At 47.9% G+C, this 14,029-nt stretch overlaps 1 protein-coding gene across 1 annotated transcript; it reads right to left on the bottom strand.

Annotated features, from left to right (window-relative positions):
• Positions 1-295: 295 nt before the first annotated feature.
• LOC121666818 (L-threonine 3-dehydrogenase, mitochondrial-like) lies at positions 296-12,120 on the bottom strand. The gene is made up of 10 exons (XM_042032777.1): positions 12,033-12,120; positions 10,338-10,449; positions 7,926-8,121; positions 7,558-7,600; positions 6,370-6,440; positions 5,680-5,829; positions 5,186-5,358; positions 4,127-4,217; positions 3,417-3,686; positions 296-3,212 (listed from the first exon to the last, which is right to left on the bottom strand). The coding sequence occupies exons 3-10, from the start codon at positions 8,101-8,103 to the stop codon at positions 3,073-3,075; spliced, it is 1,116 nt and encodes a 371-aa protein (XP_041888711.1). The 5' UTR covers positions 8,104-8,121; positions 10,338-10,449; positions 12,033-12,120; the 3' UTR covers positions 296-3,072.
• Positions 12,121-14,029: the final 1,909 nt, after the last annotated feature.

Below are 14,029 nucleotides of genomic sequence, written 5' to 3'. Positions count from 1 at the left end.
CCAAGCTTCTCCTGCTGACCCATCACAGGTTGTGCAACAGCTGGAGACAGGACCTGCTGAGACAGAGAAACAGGGACCCAACAAGGCCTCCCCACCCTCACAGGGAGGAATTGCTTCCCAGTATCCCATCCATCCCTGCCCTCTGGCAGTTTGAAGCCATTCCCTGTGTCCTGTCCGTCCATCCTTTGTCCAAAGTCCCTCTCCAGCTCTCTTGGATCAATCAGTGCTGACCTGGACCCCCAGCCCTGACCAGGATCCCCCAGCACTGCTCCAATCAAGGATGACAAACCCAGGATCCATCTGCATAGGATTTTATTAAAGTAGGCATCACCCACAACTTAAAATAGTTGAAAAAATATTCTTAACAACTTTTTTTTTTTTAATATTTTTTTCCTGAATAGGTAATTTATCAGCCACAGTGCTCAAGTGTCGTGAGGGAAGTCTCTGCCCAGAAGTCGAACTTTAAAATGGAAGCAAAAGGTAAATATTTTGTACCACATCAAGTTGATTTAATACAGAAAAAAAATCATGACATCATTACAGGAGAAGTTAATGTGAAAGACATGGGGGGAAAAAAATATACAGATCATTGGTCAGATTGAAAATGAGAATTTCAAACAGGACTGAGACCTCGCAGACACATTTAATGACATTCCCTGATTGTCACCAGTTTCCTCCAGACCACTCTCTATTGGAACATGGTTTATTTCAGATTTAAAAATAATTAAGTTGCTTAAAAGGCTGCTCCTAAATGAAGCCAGCCAACATCACGGCAGGAAAACCAAAATTGTGTTCAAAATGCCACAGGTTTGAATTTCACCTTTTGCTGTGACACCCGTTCCAAGGCTTGTGTGTAATTCCACCACCAAGGACAGTGTTTTCCAGAAAAAAAGAACGTTCCTGCTCCTCACTCTTGTTGAGTCCAATTAAACTGGAGCTGGGAATGAGGGAGAGGGGGTCAGACCCCAGGGCTTTGAGTGATGGAAGGAAATGGGAGTGAGACCCATCAACAACTCTTTACTTTACACTTCCTGAGGGTGGGAACAGAGGCACTGAGGAGTGGAAAAGACACTGCAGCTCCTTTCCAGCCCTTCATCTGCTGGCTCCAGGTCCCTGGGAGATAATCCAGTCTGGATCCATCCTTTTGGGCAGGGCAGAGGACAAAGCCCAGCCAGTCTCTCCTCGCAGGGTGTGAAGGGAGGGCTGACTTCGCTGGCCCATTGGGCCAAAAATTACACTTGAGCTACATGAGAGTTACAACAGTGGCCAAAGTTTAACAACTTGTCTTTTCAGCAATGTAAACAATATAAAAATGTTTCAGTAACAGCCACGACCCTTGAGCTTAAATACCTGGGAAATTCCTACTTTGCCCACAGATGAAACGATAAAATACGTACAAAACCAAGAGATACAAGTGTAACAAATGTTTCAAATAACTGAGTTTCACCACAGAATCTTCATTGGAAGGTTACTTTTGTGAGGAAACATATTCCCTGCAGGAGGACTCCTGCACAAAGAGACGAAAATCTGATCATGGCAGGGTTACAGAGAACGCAACAGACTCACAACCACCAAAGCACTGTCACAGAAAACAGAGCAAACAAGTTGTAGGCAACAAAAAAAAAAAAAAACCCAACAAAAATACTTGAATGTGTTTACCTACACACACTACTGGAGTATACAAGACAAAAAAAAAAAAAAAAAGGGGAGCTTCCTGTAGGGAATTTCCAGTCATTTTGAAAATGAAAGATATTTTTTCTTTGAAAAAAAAAATAAAATCCAAAGCTCACAGAGGCTGTTTCTCAGCTAGAGTAGCTGACAGCTCAGGCTCACATCCATGGAAACTGGTATTTTACCTACAGTGACTTTCCTGTCTCTCCACCTTGTCATTTCCTGAAGTCTCCTAAGTAGCTTTTGAACTGACATCTCTTCCTCTCACGCATCTACTAAAACTCCCTTGTTCATCCCAGAATCTCCTGTGCATGAAACTCAACAAGCAGAACAGCCCTTAGCTGTAGCTAGAAGATGGTTTCAGCTTCTGGATCCCTCTCTGAAGAATAAAAGGGTATGAGTTATACACAAACAGCATCTACAAACACAGTGCACGTGGCAAAATGGGGTGAACAGGAAAGATTTCCAAGGCTGACCTGACTCTACCGTAAGGCTCCATCCTCAGCCCACCTTTAAAACTTGTTCCAGGCAATCTGTCACCATGCAGGGACACCGAACAGCTGAGAGAAACAAAAGTACTGCTAAAAACCCCAGGTGGGCTTGGCCCCCCTGAAATCCCACCCCGACTCACATCCATGGAACAGCTCTTCGGATTTCAGCTCTCCCTCCGAGGTTGCACTGAAGGCAGCAGCACTTGCAGAGAACAGGACAAAGCTTTGCTTGTAAACCCTGCTGTTTTTTAAAGCATCATGAGAATTCAAGTCCTATTCCACTTCACATTTATAAGCAGAATCATAAGAATGCTACTCTGTATGCCCTATGTATAGAAAAGTGTATGCTGAGACAGCACTAAGAGAGATATAAATAGGAGCTATCGACCAAAGTTTGATTTCAAACTGGAATTGCAACGACTCCCTGCAATTTGGAAACATGAAACAGCTCTTCTGATGCCTCTTTTGTAAGCCAAGAGTAGAAAGGATCTTATCTTCCTACAACCTGACATCCTCCACCAGGAAAATGCAAAACCTACTGCTAACTTTTTGGGATACGCCTGAAATGCCAGGTTGGACAATGCCATCCCACATTGTTTGCCAAGGAAGAGGCAGGAATGATTGGAGAGCCATCAGCCAGGAGTAAGTGCTTTCTTTTTTTGTGTGTTTTTTTTTCCTAAGTGTGAAAGTTCGAGAATTCTATGTTTGTCAGCAATGCTGTGTTTGGGGACAGCACCCAGTGATGCTGTTTATCTAAAGGACATTCCAGCTACAGGACGTTTCTGCCCAACTCTGTCGCTACTTACGAAAATTAGTAACTGACATGCTCTAAGACTCAGAAAATTAGAAACTAAAATTCAGCCATTTCTTCCTGGTCCTCTGTGGAAATCTGGAAACATCTGAAAGCATTTCAGTTAGCTTGGGCAATCCTGGAGTCAGAGCCAAGGTAGCTAAACATCGTGGTCACCAGCTCAGGGAGGTCATAATCATGTTTCCAACCCCAATCCCTGCGGGCGTTGCTGTCGTCAAAGTTCATGGGCCAGCTGTCAGCTGCAGGGAAAAAAAAGAAAAAGAACCAAGAAAGGTGAGGTTTAGGAAAAATCTCTCTGAACTTTGATATGTTTCATCACTACTAAAGCTGAACCATAGGGCTTGAACTGCACAGGAGCAATTTGTAAGTGCCTAAAAGGAAAAGAGACTTTATTTTGCCCTTGATGATGTTTTTTCTTACCTGCTGCCAGGGAAGATACTAACCTATGGCCTGCCTGACTTGATCCACGTTGTAGGTCATCTGGAGCTCAGGGACGTACTTCTGCACCTCCTGGGCCAGTTCCTCAGGAGTAAAGCTCATGGCACTGATGTTGTAGGTCCTCATGGTCAGGGATTCTGCAGGGGCCTCCATGACCTCCAGCGTGGCCTTCAGGCAGTCGTCGATGTACATCATGGGCAGCCGGGTGTCCGGCCTCAGGTAACACTTGAACTTGCCAGTCTTTATGGCATCGTGGAAAATCTTGACAGCATAATCTGGGGGAGAGAATAATGGATGTGTATGATGTGTGTTGTGCCCTTCATGACAGTCAACAAACCTCAGACCAACTCCAAAGTCTCCTGAAGTCTACAATGTGGTGATATTCATCATAAAATCACAGAGGGGTTTGGGTTGGAAGGGAGCTTAAAGACCATCCAGTTTCAATTCCCTGCCATGGGAAGGGATGCCACCCACCATCCCAGCTTGGTCCAAGCCCCTCAGCCTGGCCTCGGACACTGCCAGGGATCCAGGAGCAGCCACAGCTTCTCTGGGCACCCTGTGCCAGGGCCTCCCCACCCTCACAGGGAACAATTCCTTCCCAATATCCCATCTAACCCTGCCCTCTGGCAGTGGGAAACCATTCCCCCTTGTCCTGGCACTCCACATCCTCATGAAAAGTCCTCCCCAGCTCTCCTGTCACACACCAGTCACTCACCAGTTGTTCCCCCCCCAGGCTGGGAGTCAGCAGAGATAATCCCGGGATACCTGAGGCAGCGGAAGTCCAGGCCATAGCGGTAGTGGTAGTACTGGGGAGGGAGGGGAGAAACACAGAGTTACACACCAAGAGTTGGTCACACACACACTGATTTCACAGGAAAAATCTGCCACAGGATGACCCTTCAGCTGTCCCAGGACAGGGATGAAAGGAAAGGAATCACTGAGCAATCCCCATTCCCTGCCTGGCAGCTGATGTCCCTGCTTGCCCTTTTCTAGCTCACACCCACATCAGCAAATATGGATGTTTGCCATGCATTGGTTACTCAAGCAGCTCTAACTGCTGCTCAGAAACTGCACATTCCCAAGTTTGTGAGACTTGCCGGGGTAATACAGTCCTCAGACCTACGTGAGGAAACCGTATAAAACTATCAGCTTTAAAAATGTTGTTTATAAATAACTAGAAAGCCACAAGAGAAGTTGAGCATGTGCAGGCTCACCTGGCTTTGGCTTTAAAGTCTTTTTTTGGAGAGGAAGAGCAAGAGTCATCACTGTGTACCTGCTGTCACAAGGCGTTGTGCACTGTCCTTTCTGCAGTGCCATTCACGTTGGCAGGCAAGGCAGAGAGGCCAAAGCCATAAAAAACAGGGAAAGAAATGACACTGGAGGCAGCTGTTTGCCACCTTCCCATGCTTTGTGCTTTTCCCAACAAAACTCAAAAGATATTTGACCTTCAGAGCTGCCTCAGAATACTGCTGAGTACTAAAGTCTGAAGGAAGGAAAAATGGGGAAAAGAATGATCCACTGGAGGAATCTTACAAAAGTGATTAACTTCCAATCACGGAATCATGGAATGGCTTGGGTTGGAAGAGACCTTAAAGAACATTCCAACCCCTGCCAAGGGCAGGGACACCTTCCACTAGCCCAGGTTGCTCCAAACCCTGTCCAACCTGGCCTTGGACACTTCCAGGGAAGGAACAGCCACAGCTTCTCTGGGCAACCTGTGCCAGTGAAATTCTCCCAGAACTTTCAGGACATGAATAAAATAAAAAATTCTCACTTCTCCCATGAGCTCAGCGTGGACCTTGGAGACTCCATAGATTGTCCTTGGTCTCTGAATGCAGAGATCAGGAGTTGGATCTCGAGGAGAGGTGGGTCCAAAGGCTCCAATAGTGCTTGGAACAAAGAGCCTCAAATTATGCTCAGCTGCAATATCCAGAACATTGTGTAAACCTGGGAAAAAAAACCCAACAGGATTTACCAGAATATTTCTCAAGCCATTGTGGGAATTATAAAGTATCCTGAGCTGGAAGGGACCAATCAGGATCATCCAGTCCAGCTCCTGGCCCAGCACAGACACCCCAACAATCCCACCCTGTGTATCCCTGAGAGCGGTGTCCAAACGCTCCTGGAGCTCTGGCAGCCTTGGGGCTGTGCCCATTCCCTGAGGAGCTGCTCCAGTGCCCCAGCACCCTCTGGGGGAAGAACCTTTCCCTGGTATCCAACCCAAACCTCCCCTCACACATCTTTAAGCTCTCAAAACCCAGCACATACCAGTGATATTGACAGCTCTGGCCAAGGGCACGTTGGCCTCTCCCACGGCGCTGAGCAGGGCGCTGTAGTGGAACAGCCACGTGATCCGGTTGTTCACCACGATCTCCCGCAGGTTCTTGTAGTCCAAGATATCCACAAAGATAAAAGGACCTGGAGGAGAAGGAAGCACTGGGAAATTGGCTGTCAGGAATGGATGGAAGGAAAGGTTCTGCATGAAGCTCAGGCTGCTGTTTCTACCGCCTAAACACATCACTAAACAGCAACGGTGAGGAAAAATTTTAGCAAGTTTCCAGTGAAAATCAAAGAATCTTAAATCCTACTCCATATCCATCTCATATTAAAATTCCCTGAGCAGGTAAAAACAAAGCACAAGTTTCTTTTCCAGCTTCCTCCCTCCAAAAGAATAAAAGCACCTCTTTTGACAGCAGGAGCACAACGTGCCTCAAGTAGCTACTCAGGTCAGCAAAGTGGCGAAGCAGCAGTGCAAAAATTCAAAGAGAAATCTTTAGGAAAAGGGAATAATAGAAGAAACCAACATCTTGGCAAGATTTCACAGCAGGGAGGCATTATGCAGAAGGTTTGAACAGCAGCTTGTCAGTGTAATCCACTTATCACTTTGATAATTAGTTTAGGAACATCAGAGGTAAAGCCAAGACTTTTTTTTTTCCGTGTGCTTCCCCAGTCACTTACCACTGTAAAAAACATTATCTGCAGGCTTTCTAATGTCAGACAAGATCACGTTGTTCTTTCCAAAGCGTTTCCTGTGTAAAAATACCCACATGGAACAGTGAGTCCACAGCTTTTTGAGATAATCCATCAGTTGCTATTTTGTTTTGCAGGAGCGATAGCGGAGGAACAATAATTTCCACAATAAAATCAGTTATTGCACTAAACAAAAAAAAACCCCAACAATCCTTTAAATGCCAAAGCATAAAATACTTCTAGTAGCAGTCAAGGTCTGCATAAGGATGGAGAAATTTTTCACAAAGTGAAAACATGTTAGGAAAAGAGACTTTCCTACCCTTGGCTTACTGAAAATTCTACCCAGGGATAATTTACTCCCCTGCAGACAACAAAAAGCCACTGGGCTCGTTGTAACTGCAGCTACTTTTATATCAACAAAGCAAAATAAAAGAGAGAAATTGTGACCTTGTGCTAATCAACACAAGGCTGTTGGGGAGAGAAAGTCTGGGGGCACTGGAGCACAGTCTGGCCTCCCATCATTTGAATAATTTAAAAATATATCATAGAGATGGTAGAAAATATTCAAACTGCAACAGTGTTGAGTGCAGTGAGTCTGCTCACTTTTGGTCTTGGTCCAAACCCCCTCCAGCAAAGACTGGGAGCAAATGATCCCCTGGAGCTGAGCTGGATATGGACAAGGACACGGATCAGGGAGAGCTCTTGGAGCATTTCACACTTCTTGAGAAGATATCATAAAAAAAGGAGGCAACTGTGCTTGAGGAGGGGGAAGAGGAGAAGGAAAAAGAAGGAAAACTCTGAGGGTTCAGACTCTGAATACTCCCATTTAACTGGAAGCAAACAACTCAGCACACAGTCCCTTAGACAAAATCCTGCTATTTTGGGAATCATGACCAGTGGACACGCAGGAAGGACGTCAGGAACCCACAGCAAGCACAGGAGGGACAAATAAAATGATGGTGAAAATTAAATTATAGAATCATTAAGAATCATAGAAAAGACCTTTAAGATCATCAAGTCCAACCATTAAAGTAATTTACAAAGACAAGAGGCAAAAACAGCATTTGAAAAATAGGATTTCTTTTATAAACAACTTTCCAGACAACTATTGCTCCCATCAGTGATGGCTAAAGCTGGAATTCCTCACTCACAGCAAGCCAGGGAATGGTGACCTACCTCAGCAGCTTTGCAAGTCCCACCCCAAGCTGACCAAGACCACCTAAGAGACAAAAATCAGAGGAAAAGGGGGGTCACAATACAGAATTTCATTATTATCTGTACCACAACAGGAATTAGTATAATTTTCTCAGCGAGCCAGGAAGCTTTTACATTTTTTTCTCAAGCAACTGGTTTTAGAAGAGCTCTGGAATGAAAACAGGAAAGTTCACATGGGACCCTGATCTCACTGCCCGATGGGAAAGATCATCCCAATTCCAGGATATTTTGGGCAGTTCTGCTGCCAGAATTGTGCTCTTTGGGGAGGGAGGAGAGCAGTGGGGGGCTCAGCTGAGAAGCAGGAACCCAGCTGGGACAGGAATGCTGACCTGTGATGAGCACCCGGGGATGATCCGACTCGGAGAACGTCACCGAGTGGAAGCTGGCGTCGGAGGCCACCTGGCGTGGGGACACCCCGATGGCCCGGACGGGCACGAGAGAAACGCCACAGCCAGAGCTCTGCAGCAGCTGGCTGGCAGCTCTGCTCAGGTTCCTGACGATTGGCATCTTCCCCCTTCAGATGTGCTTCGAGGAGAGAGACAGAAAAGATGAGTCACGAGCGATTCAACCCCGTTAAATGGTTTTTTAAATGCTCCCCCATGAAACTTTGCAGGAATCCAGAGGAATTTGATGCCATCCGAGGGCTGGGGGATTGTGCCAAGCAAGGGCTGCAAGCAGCCTGGGATGTAACATGAGCAGAGGTAATGTATTCCCTGGAGTGAGCTCAGGAAGATATCCACAGCCCAGGAAAATGGACAGGGAGAAAACTGTAAAGCTCGAGTTGAAACCTCTTTTAAAAAAATCCCTCAAAACTGTGATTCTAAGCATAAATACAGAATAAAACAAAGCTGCTGTGATGCCACGTTTGGAGTGAAAGTTTTGCAGGCTGCTGTGAATAAGCAAAACTCCTCAGGATTGCATCAGCAAGAGCAGCTGAGCCAACAGGGGCAGCAGGAAATCTCCCGGAGAAAAGGGAGATTTACTCCAACTGAACACTCAGGATGGACAGAAAGGAAACAGAGGAGTGGCAGGGTTTAGCCAGGCCTCAGGAAAATGTCCTACTTATTTCACAAAACTATAAGTTACTCTGTGCTGCATTCAAGTTTGGATTCTTTGTCTCCAAATTTTTCATACCAGGGAAGGAAATGCAAAGTACCCCAAATAAATCACAGCTGCAGCCACAACTGGTCATTTCCGTGGTGCAAATTTACTTCTCTCAATTATAATTCTCAAGGCTGAATCATTTATTTTTTTGTTATTCCCTCTGAGCAACTTTTAACTCTTTCCCAAGGATGTAGAATACGTAAATTCCCAGCTGAAAGCATATTTCAAACTTGCCTGATGAGATTACCCTGTCAAATCCTTTCCTGGGGCATATATTCTAAAAAGGAGAGTCAGGCAGAAGGAAACTCAGCACAAGAAATTGCTGCAGATGAATTCCGGTTACAGAGAAAAGCAAACAAGTGATTAATGCAGGTCTTCCTTTCACCTCTCAGCTCACCTGGCTGAGAATTTTCTGGTACTTGAGGGAGTTTTTCTACTTAAATACAGATTTGCTAAACTACTTATTGTCTAATAAGACAGCCCCATAAAAAGTGCATTATTAAAAAACTACATTTAAACTGGTCAAAAAGACTCAGTCTCAGATTCCTAGAGAGGTGACGGGAGTCTCTATCCCTGGAAATATTCAAATTCCATCTGGACACAGACCCAGGCACCCAGCTCTCATGATAATCCCTTCCTATTTCAGCAAGGAAAAATAAAATGTTCCTGCATCGAGAGAGGCTCACTGGTCTGTGTGACAAAAAATTTCCACTCCAAGTACCTGAAAAGGCATTTTGAGCTCTGCAAAGCACAAACAAAAGTTGGCTGTGACTCAATTTGGTTTTCCAATGACTGGACTGGTATTTTGAAATGCACCTGGAGTGAAACCACAAAGGCTTAAGCTGAGAATTTACTCACAGGTCTGACTCAGAACAGTAAATGCATTTTACAGCAGGCACTGAAACAGCCAGGCAGCAGAACTGCTGCAAAACCCTCCACTGATGACATTTATTTCTATTTCAAATACAAAGCGGGAAAAAGCCAGGCATGACTGGCTACTAAAGTTGCCATAAATGCACAGATATATAAAGAAATCAATATTATGCCTTAAAAACACTTCCCCAAATAGCTGAAGTCAGCCCCAACACAGCAATTAACTTCCAAAAGCAACTCAGAGAGAGAAGCCCACTCTGGTAGATCCAAGTTTCCCAACAGATCCAAGCTTCCCATCTTAAATAACTTCCAGGAGTTATTAACAGCTCTGAACACACAAAAAAAATTAATTTATCTGGTGTAAAGTAACTAAGATTTTTTTTTAGGCTTCCCTTTTTACTATTCCAAAGAGGAATACTTCTGTTCTGTTGGGAATTGAGGAGAAAAAAATTATCTATATAATATATAGATATAATTTATAGTGGAAGATGTCCTTGCCCATGAAACAGGATGAGCTTTAAGGTCCCTTCCAACCCAAACCATTCCATAATTCCATGATATATTTTCAAACCCCTCTCCCATATCCCCTTCTGAATAGTTTCTCAGTCCCTGATTTTATTTCTCAACTCAAACTGATATTAGTAAGTGTCAGCAAAATGAGGAAGTTATTTCCCCCACCCCACAAATTTCAATCAATAACCAATGTTAATTTCAAGGATTAGGCAATGGAATTGCTGCTGGGATTTTCCCTCTCCTGTACTCACCTGTCCCTCAGCTGGTGATAAGGCAGAAGCAGAGCGGAGAAGGCAATTTATAGGACACTGCCTCTTTGGAAAGCCAATCAAAACCTGGCAAAGAGTAGGAGTTGTCCCACACCTTAGGGAAAAAAAAAAAGGAAAAAAAAAAAAACAAACCCGTGCGTGTGAGAGCAGCAGCAGCCAGGGATATCACTGTTCCCTCCTGCTTGATTTTGAAATGCCTGGAAATTTGGGATAGGCAGGGAAAGGGCTCTGAAGGTGCACAAGCAGCTCCTCCAAGTCCCAGAACCAGCCAGCCTCGGGTCATGGCTGAAGGACAGAGTTTAAACTAATTAGTGGCGGTGCAAAGGATTAGTAGAAAGCAAACACGTGTTCCAATGTACAGCAATAATCTGCCCCGGATAGCAGGAAATTTTGGGGGTTTGTAAGAAGATTAAAGCACAGGGAGAGGGAAAAGAGGGAATAAAGAAAAAAAAAAAAGAAACATTAATAAAATGACATTTAGTGAGTGAACTGCCAGCTGCTGATCCTCTGCGAGGTTTCCAGGGTGTTACATAAGCAGCAACACCTGTTGCTCACATAAAAGTCAAAAATGTTGATGGAAACCAGCAGTTCTTGTAAATTAGTTATTAATAGAATGTCAAGGTGATAAGAAAGATAAGAAAGTCATGGGCTTGGTCTGGAAAGTCCCACTGCAAGCTTCAAAGAAAATGGGAGAGAGGGAGGAGAGAGGACAAAGCAAATCCCAGAGTTCCCACAGGATTTCTGGGGGCTGCACAGCTGCTGGGATGCCACGGGATGCCTCTCCATGGAGCTAAACCAAAGAACCCAGAACTTTCTTCTTTCAGAGAAAATTAAGGGACTCTGCAAGGCACAGGATCTCGCAGATTCCCAACCACATCCTCGGGTCCACACCAACGCACTGAGTTCCAAGTTCTCAACTCCCATTTGGCTCCAAACCCCACAGCTTCTGCTTCAGACCTGGAGATTTGCTTATGCATTGGGAACCTCCTCTAATGTTCCCAGTTGTATCAAGAGCTTGAGGAGAAAGACAGCACCTTCCTTGGGCATCCAGAAGATGAAGCACAAGTCACTCTGGCCATGGGAAAGCCTCTCTGGTGCCCAAGTGCTGCCATGTGGAAACTCCATCAGATCCCTGCATTTGGGAGCACTCAAGCTGCAACAACGAAGGGATACTCTCAGCTCAACCCCAATGACTGCTGCCTGGATAGCTGGACAGCCCAAATCCATTGCACATTCCCTGCTGGCAACTCCTCTGGTTCTGAGAGCTCCCCAAGCTGGGACGCTGCGTCCCTGCTGGCATCCCCTGGCAGATGGGATGTGCCAGGGTGTCCAGGCTGGAGCTATTCTCTCTGGCAAGCAGCTGTTGGCCAAGCTTGGCTGAAATAACCTTGACACACATGCATGGCTCCTGTCCCAGGGGTGACGCACGGCCGGGGATGACACGGAGCCCCTCGCGGAGCCCGCCAAGGGGAGACGTCAGCCTGAGCCATGAGGGACCCGCTGGTGAACCTGACCTCAGCTGCCAAAAATAAACAAAAAAAAAAGATTATGCAGCTGCTGAACAGCATGACGCTTCCAGAGCGGGTAAGGAAGACTGGTCCAGAAAGACAAATGTATCCTGGGCAGAGCAGGCAGCAGGGGAGGGGGGGATTCTGCCCCACTCAGGTGAGACCCCACCTGCAGAGCTGTCTCCAGATGTGGGATCCAACAGCAGAAGGACGTGGAGCTGCTGGAGCAAATCCAGAGGAGGCCACGGAGATGCTCTGAGGACTGGAGCCCCTCTGCTCTGGAGCCACACTGGGAGAGCTGGGGGTGTTCATCTGGAGAAGAAAAGGCTCCAGGGAGACCTCAGAGCCTCCTCCAGTGCCTAAAGGGGCTCCAGGAGAGCTGGAGAGGGACTTAGGACAAGGCATGGAGCGACATGACAAGGGGGAATGGTTTTAAGCTGAAAGAAAGTAGGTTTAGACGAAATATTTAAGAGGAAGTTCTTCCCTGTGAGGGACTGAGGACGTGGCACAGGTTGCCCAGAGAAGCTGTGGCTGCCCCTGGATCCCTGGAAGCGTCCAAGGCCAGGCTGGACAGGGTTTGGAGCAACCTGGTCTAATGGGAGATGCTCCTGCCCATGGCAAAGGATGGAGCTGGATGATCTTTGAGGTCCGTTCCAATCCAAACCATTCCCTGATTCCCTGGCTCTACACCCGGCACAGCCTCCGCTGATGAAGCCCAGCGGTCGGTGCGGGTGATGCGCACGAACAAAACCCGCCCGCCCGCAGCGAGTCTGCGGTGAGGCACAGCAGCGCCACGAGCACCGAACCGCCGCCCCGGTCCCGGCGCTTCCGCCAAGCGTCCCCAAACGAGGGGACCGCGCAGCGCTGGCGGAAGCCGCCCCTCCCCCGCCTCATTCATACGGTCGCGCCGGGAACGAGGCGGCCCCGCGATCCCAAATCCCCCCAACCCAACCCAACCCAACCCAGCCCTCCAAAGCCCCAGGGCCCCGCAGCCCCCGAGCCCCCGGCCCCGCGCTCACCCCGCTCCCGCCGCGCTCCCGCCGCCCCGTCCCGTCCCTGGGGCCTGACGTCAGCGGCGGCCGGGCAGGGGATTGGGCGGTGACGTCACACGGGCGTGATGTCACGCGCCGTGAGGGGCGGCGGTCCCGGGCGGGGCGCGGCGGCCCCTGAGGCGCTGAGGGCGGGCGGTGCCCGGCACGGGGGACAGCGCGACTTGGAGCGTTGGAAGGGACCTTAAAGCTCATCCCATCCCACCCCCTGCCATGGGCAGGGACGCCTTCCACTAGCCCAGGTTGCTCCAAGCCCCGTCCAACCTTTGGACACTGCCAGGGATGGGGCAGCTACAGCTTTCTCTGGGCAACCTGTGCCAGGGCCTCCCCACCCTCAGAGCCAAGAATTCCTTCCTGATATTTCATCTAACCCTGCCGTCTGGCAGTGGGAAGCCATTCTCCCTCTTCCTGCCACTCCATGCTCTTGTCCCAAGTCCCTCTCCAGCTCTCCTGTTGGTCAGCACTCACCAGCCGAGCTGTGGTGCAACAACACAGTGCTGGTCACAGAATCCCAGAATCCCAGGATGGGTCAGGTTGGAAGGGACCACGGTGGCTCCTCTGGTGCCACCTCCCTGCTCCAGCAGGGCCATTCCAGAGCACAGGGCTGTGTCCAGACAGGTCTGGAATATCCCCCATGAGGGAGACTCCCCACCCTCTCTGGACAATCTGTTCAGGGCTCGGTCTCTGCACAGGAAGGTTCTTCCTCATGTCCAGTGGAACTTCCTGGGATCAGTTCCTGCCCGTTCCTCTGGTGCCATTGCTGGGCCTCGGAGCAGAGCCCAGGCCCTGCTCTGAGCCCTCCCTGCACACAGGGGCACCCAGGGCTGAGGGTCCCTCTCAGCATCTCCTCTGAGGCTGAGCAGCCCCAGCTCCCTCAGCCTTCCCTGGGCAGGGAGATGCTCCAGGCCCTTCATCATCTTCACGTCTCTCCTAGGCTATACCACCTGCCTCTCGACTGCCCAGGCATCAGAGAGGGCTGTAGTACCCAAATGGTCTTTCAGTTGCTAAAAATCACCTCTGCGTTTCAAACTTCCTCTGCTGCCTTTGCATCCTTCCAGTGGCTGTTCTACATGACCAGCTGCTAAAACTCACTCTCCCTTGCTTAGACTCTGGTTTT

Source organism: Corvus kubaryi, unplaced genomic scaffold (assembly GCF_017639235.1).
Source record: "Corvus kubaryi isolate FWS band 111438036 unplaced genomic scaffold, C.kubaryi_AGA036_p1.0 37354, whole genome shotgun sequence".
NCBI lineage: Eukaryota > Metazoa > Chordata > Aves > Passeriformes > Corvidae > Corvus > Corvus kubaryi.
The sequence above is the reverse complement of the archived record's forward strand: the minus strand, read 5'-3'. Positions and strand labels throughout refer to the sequence as shown.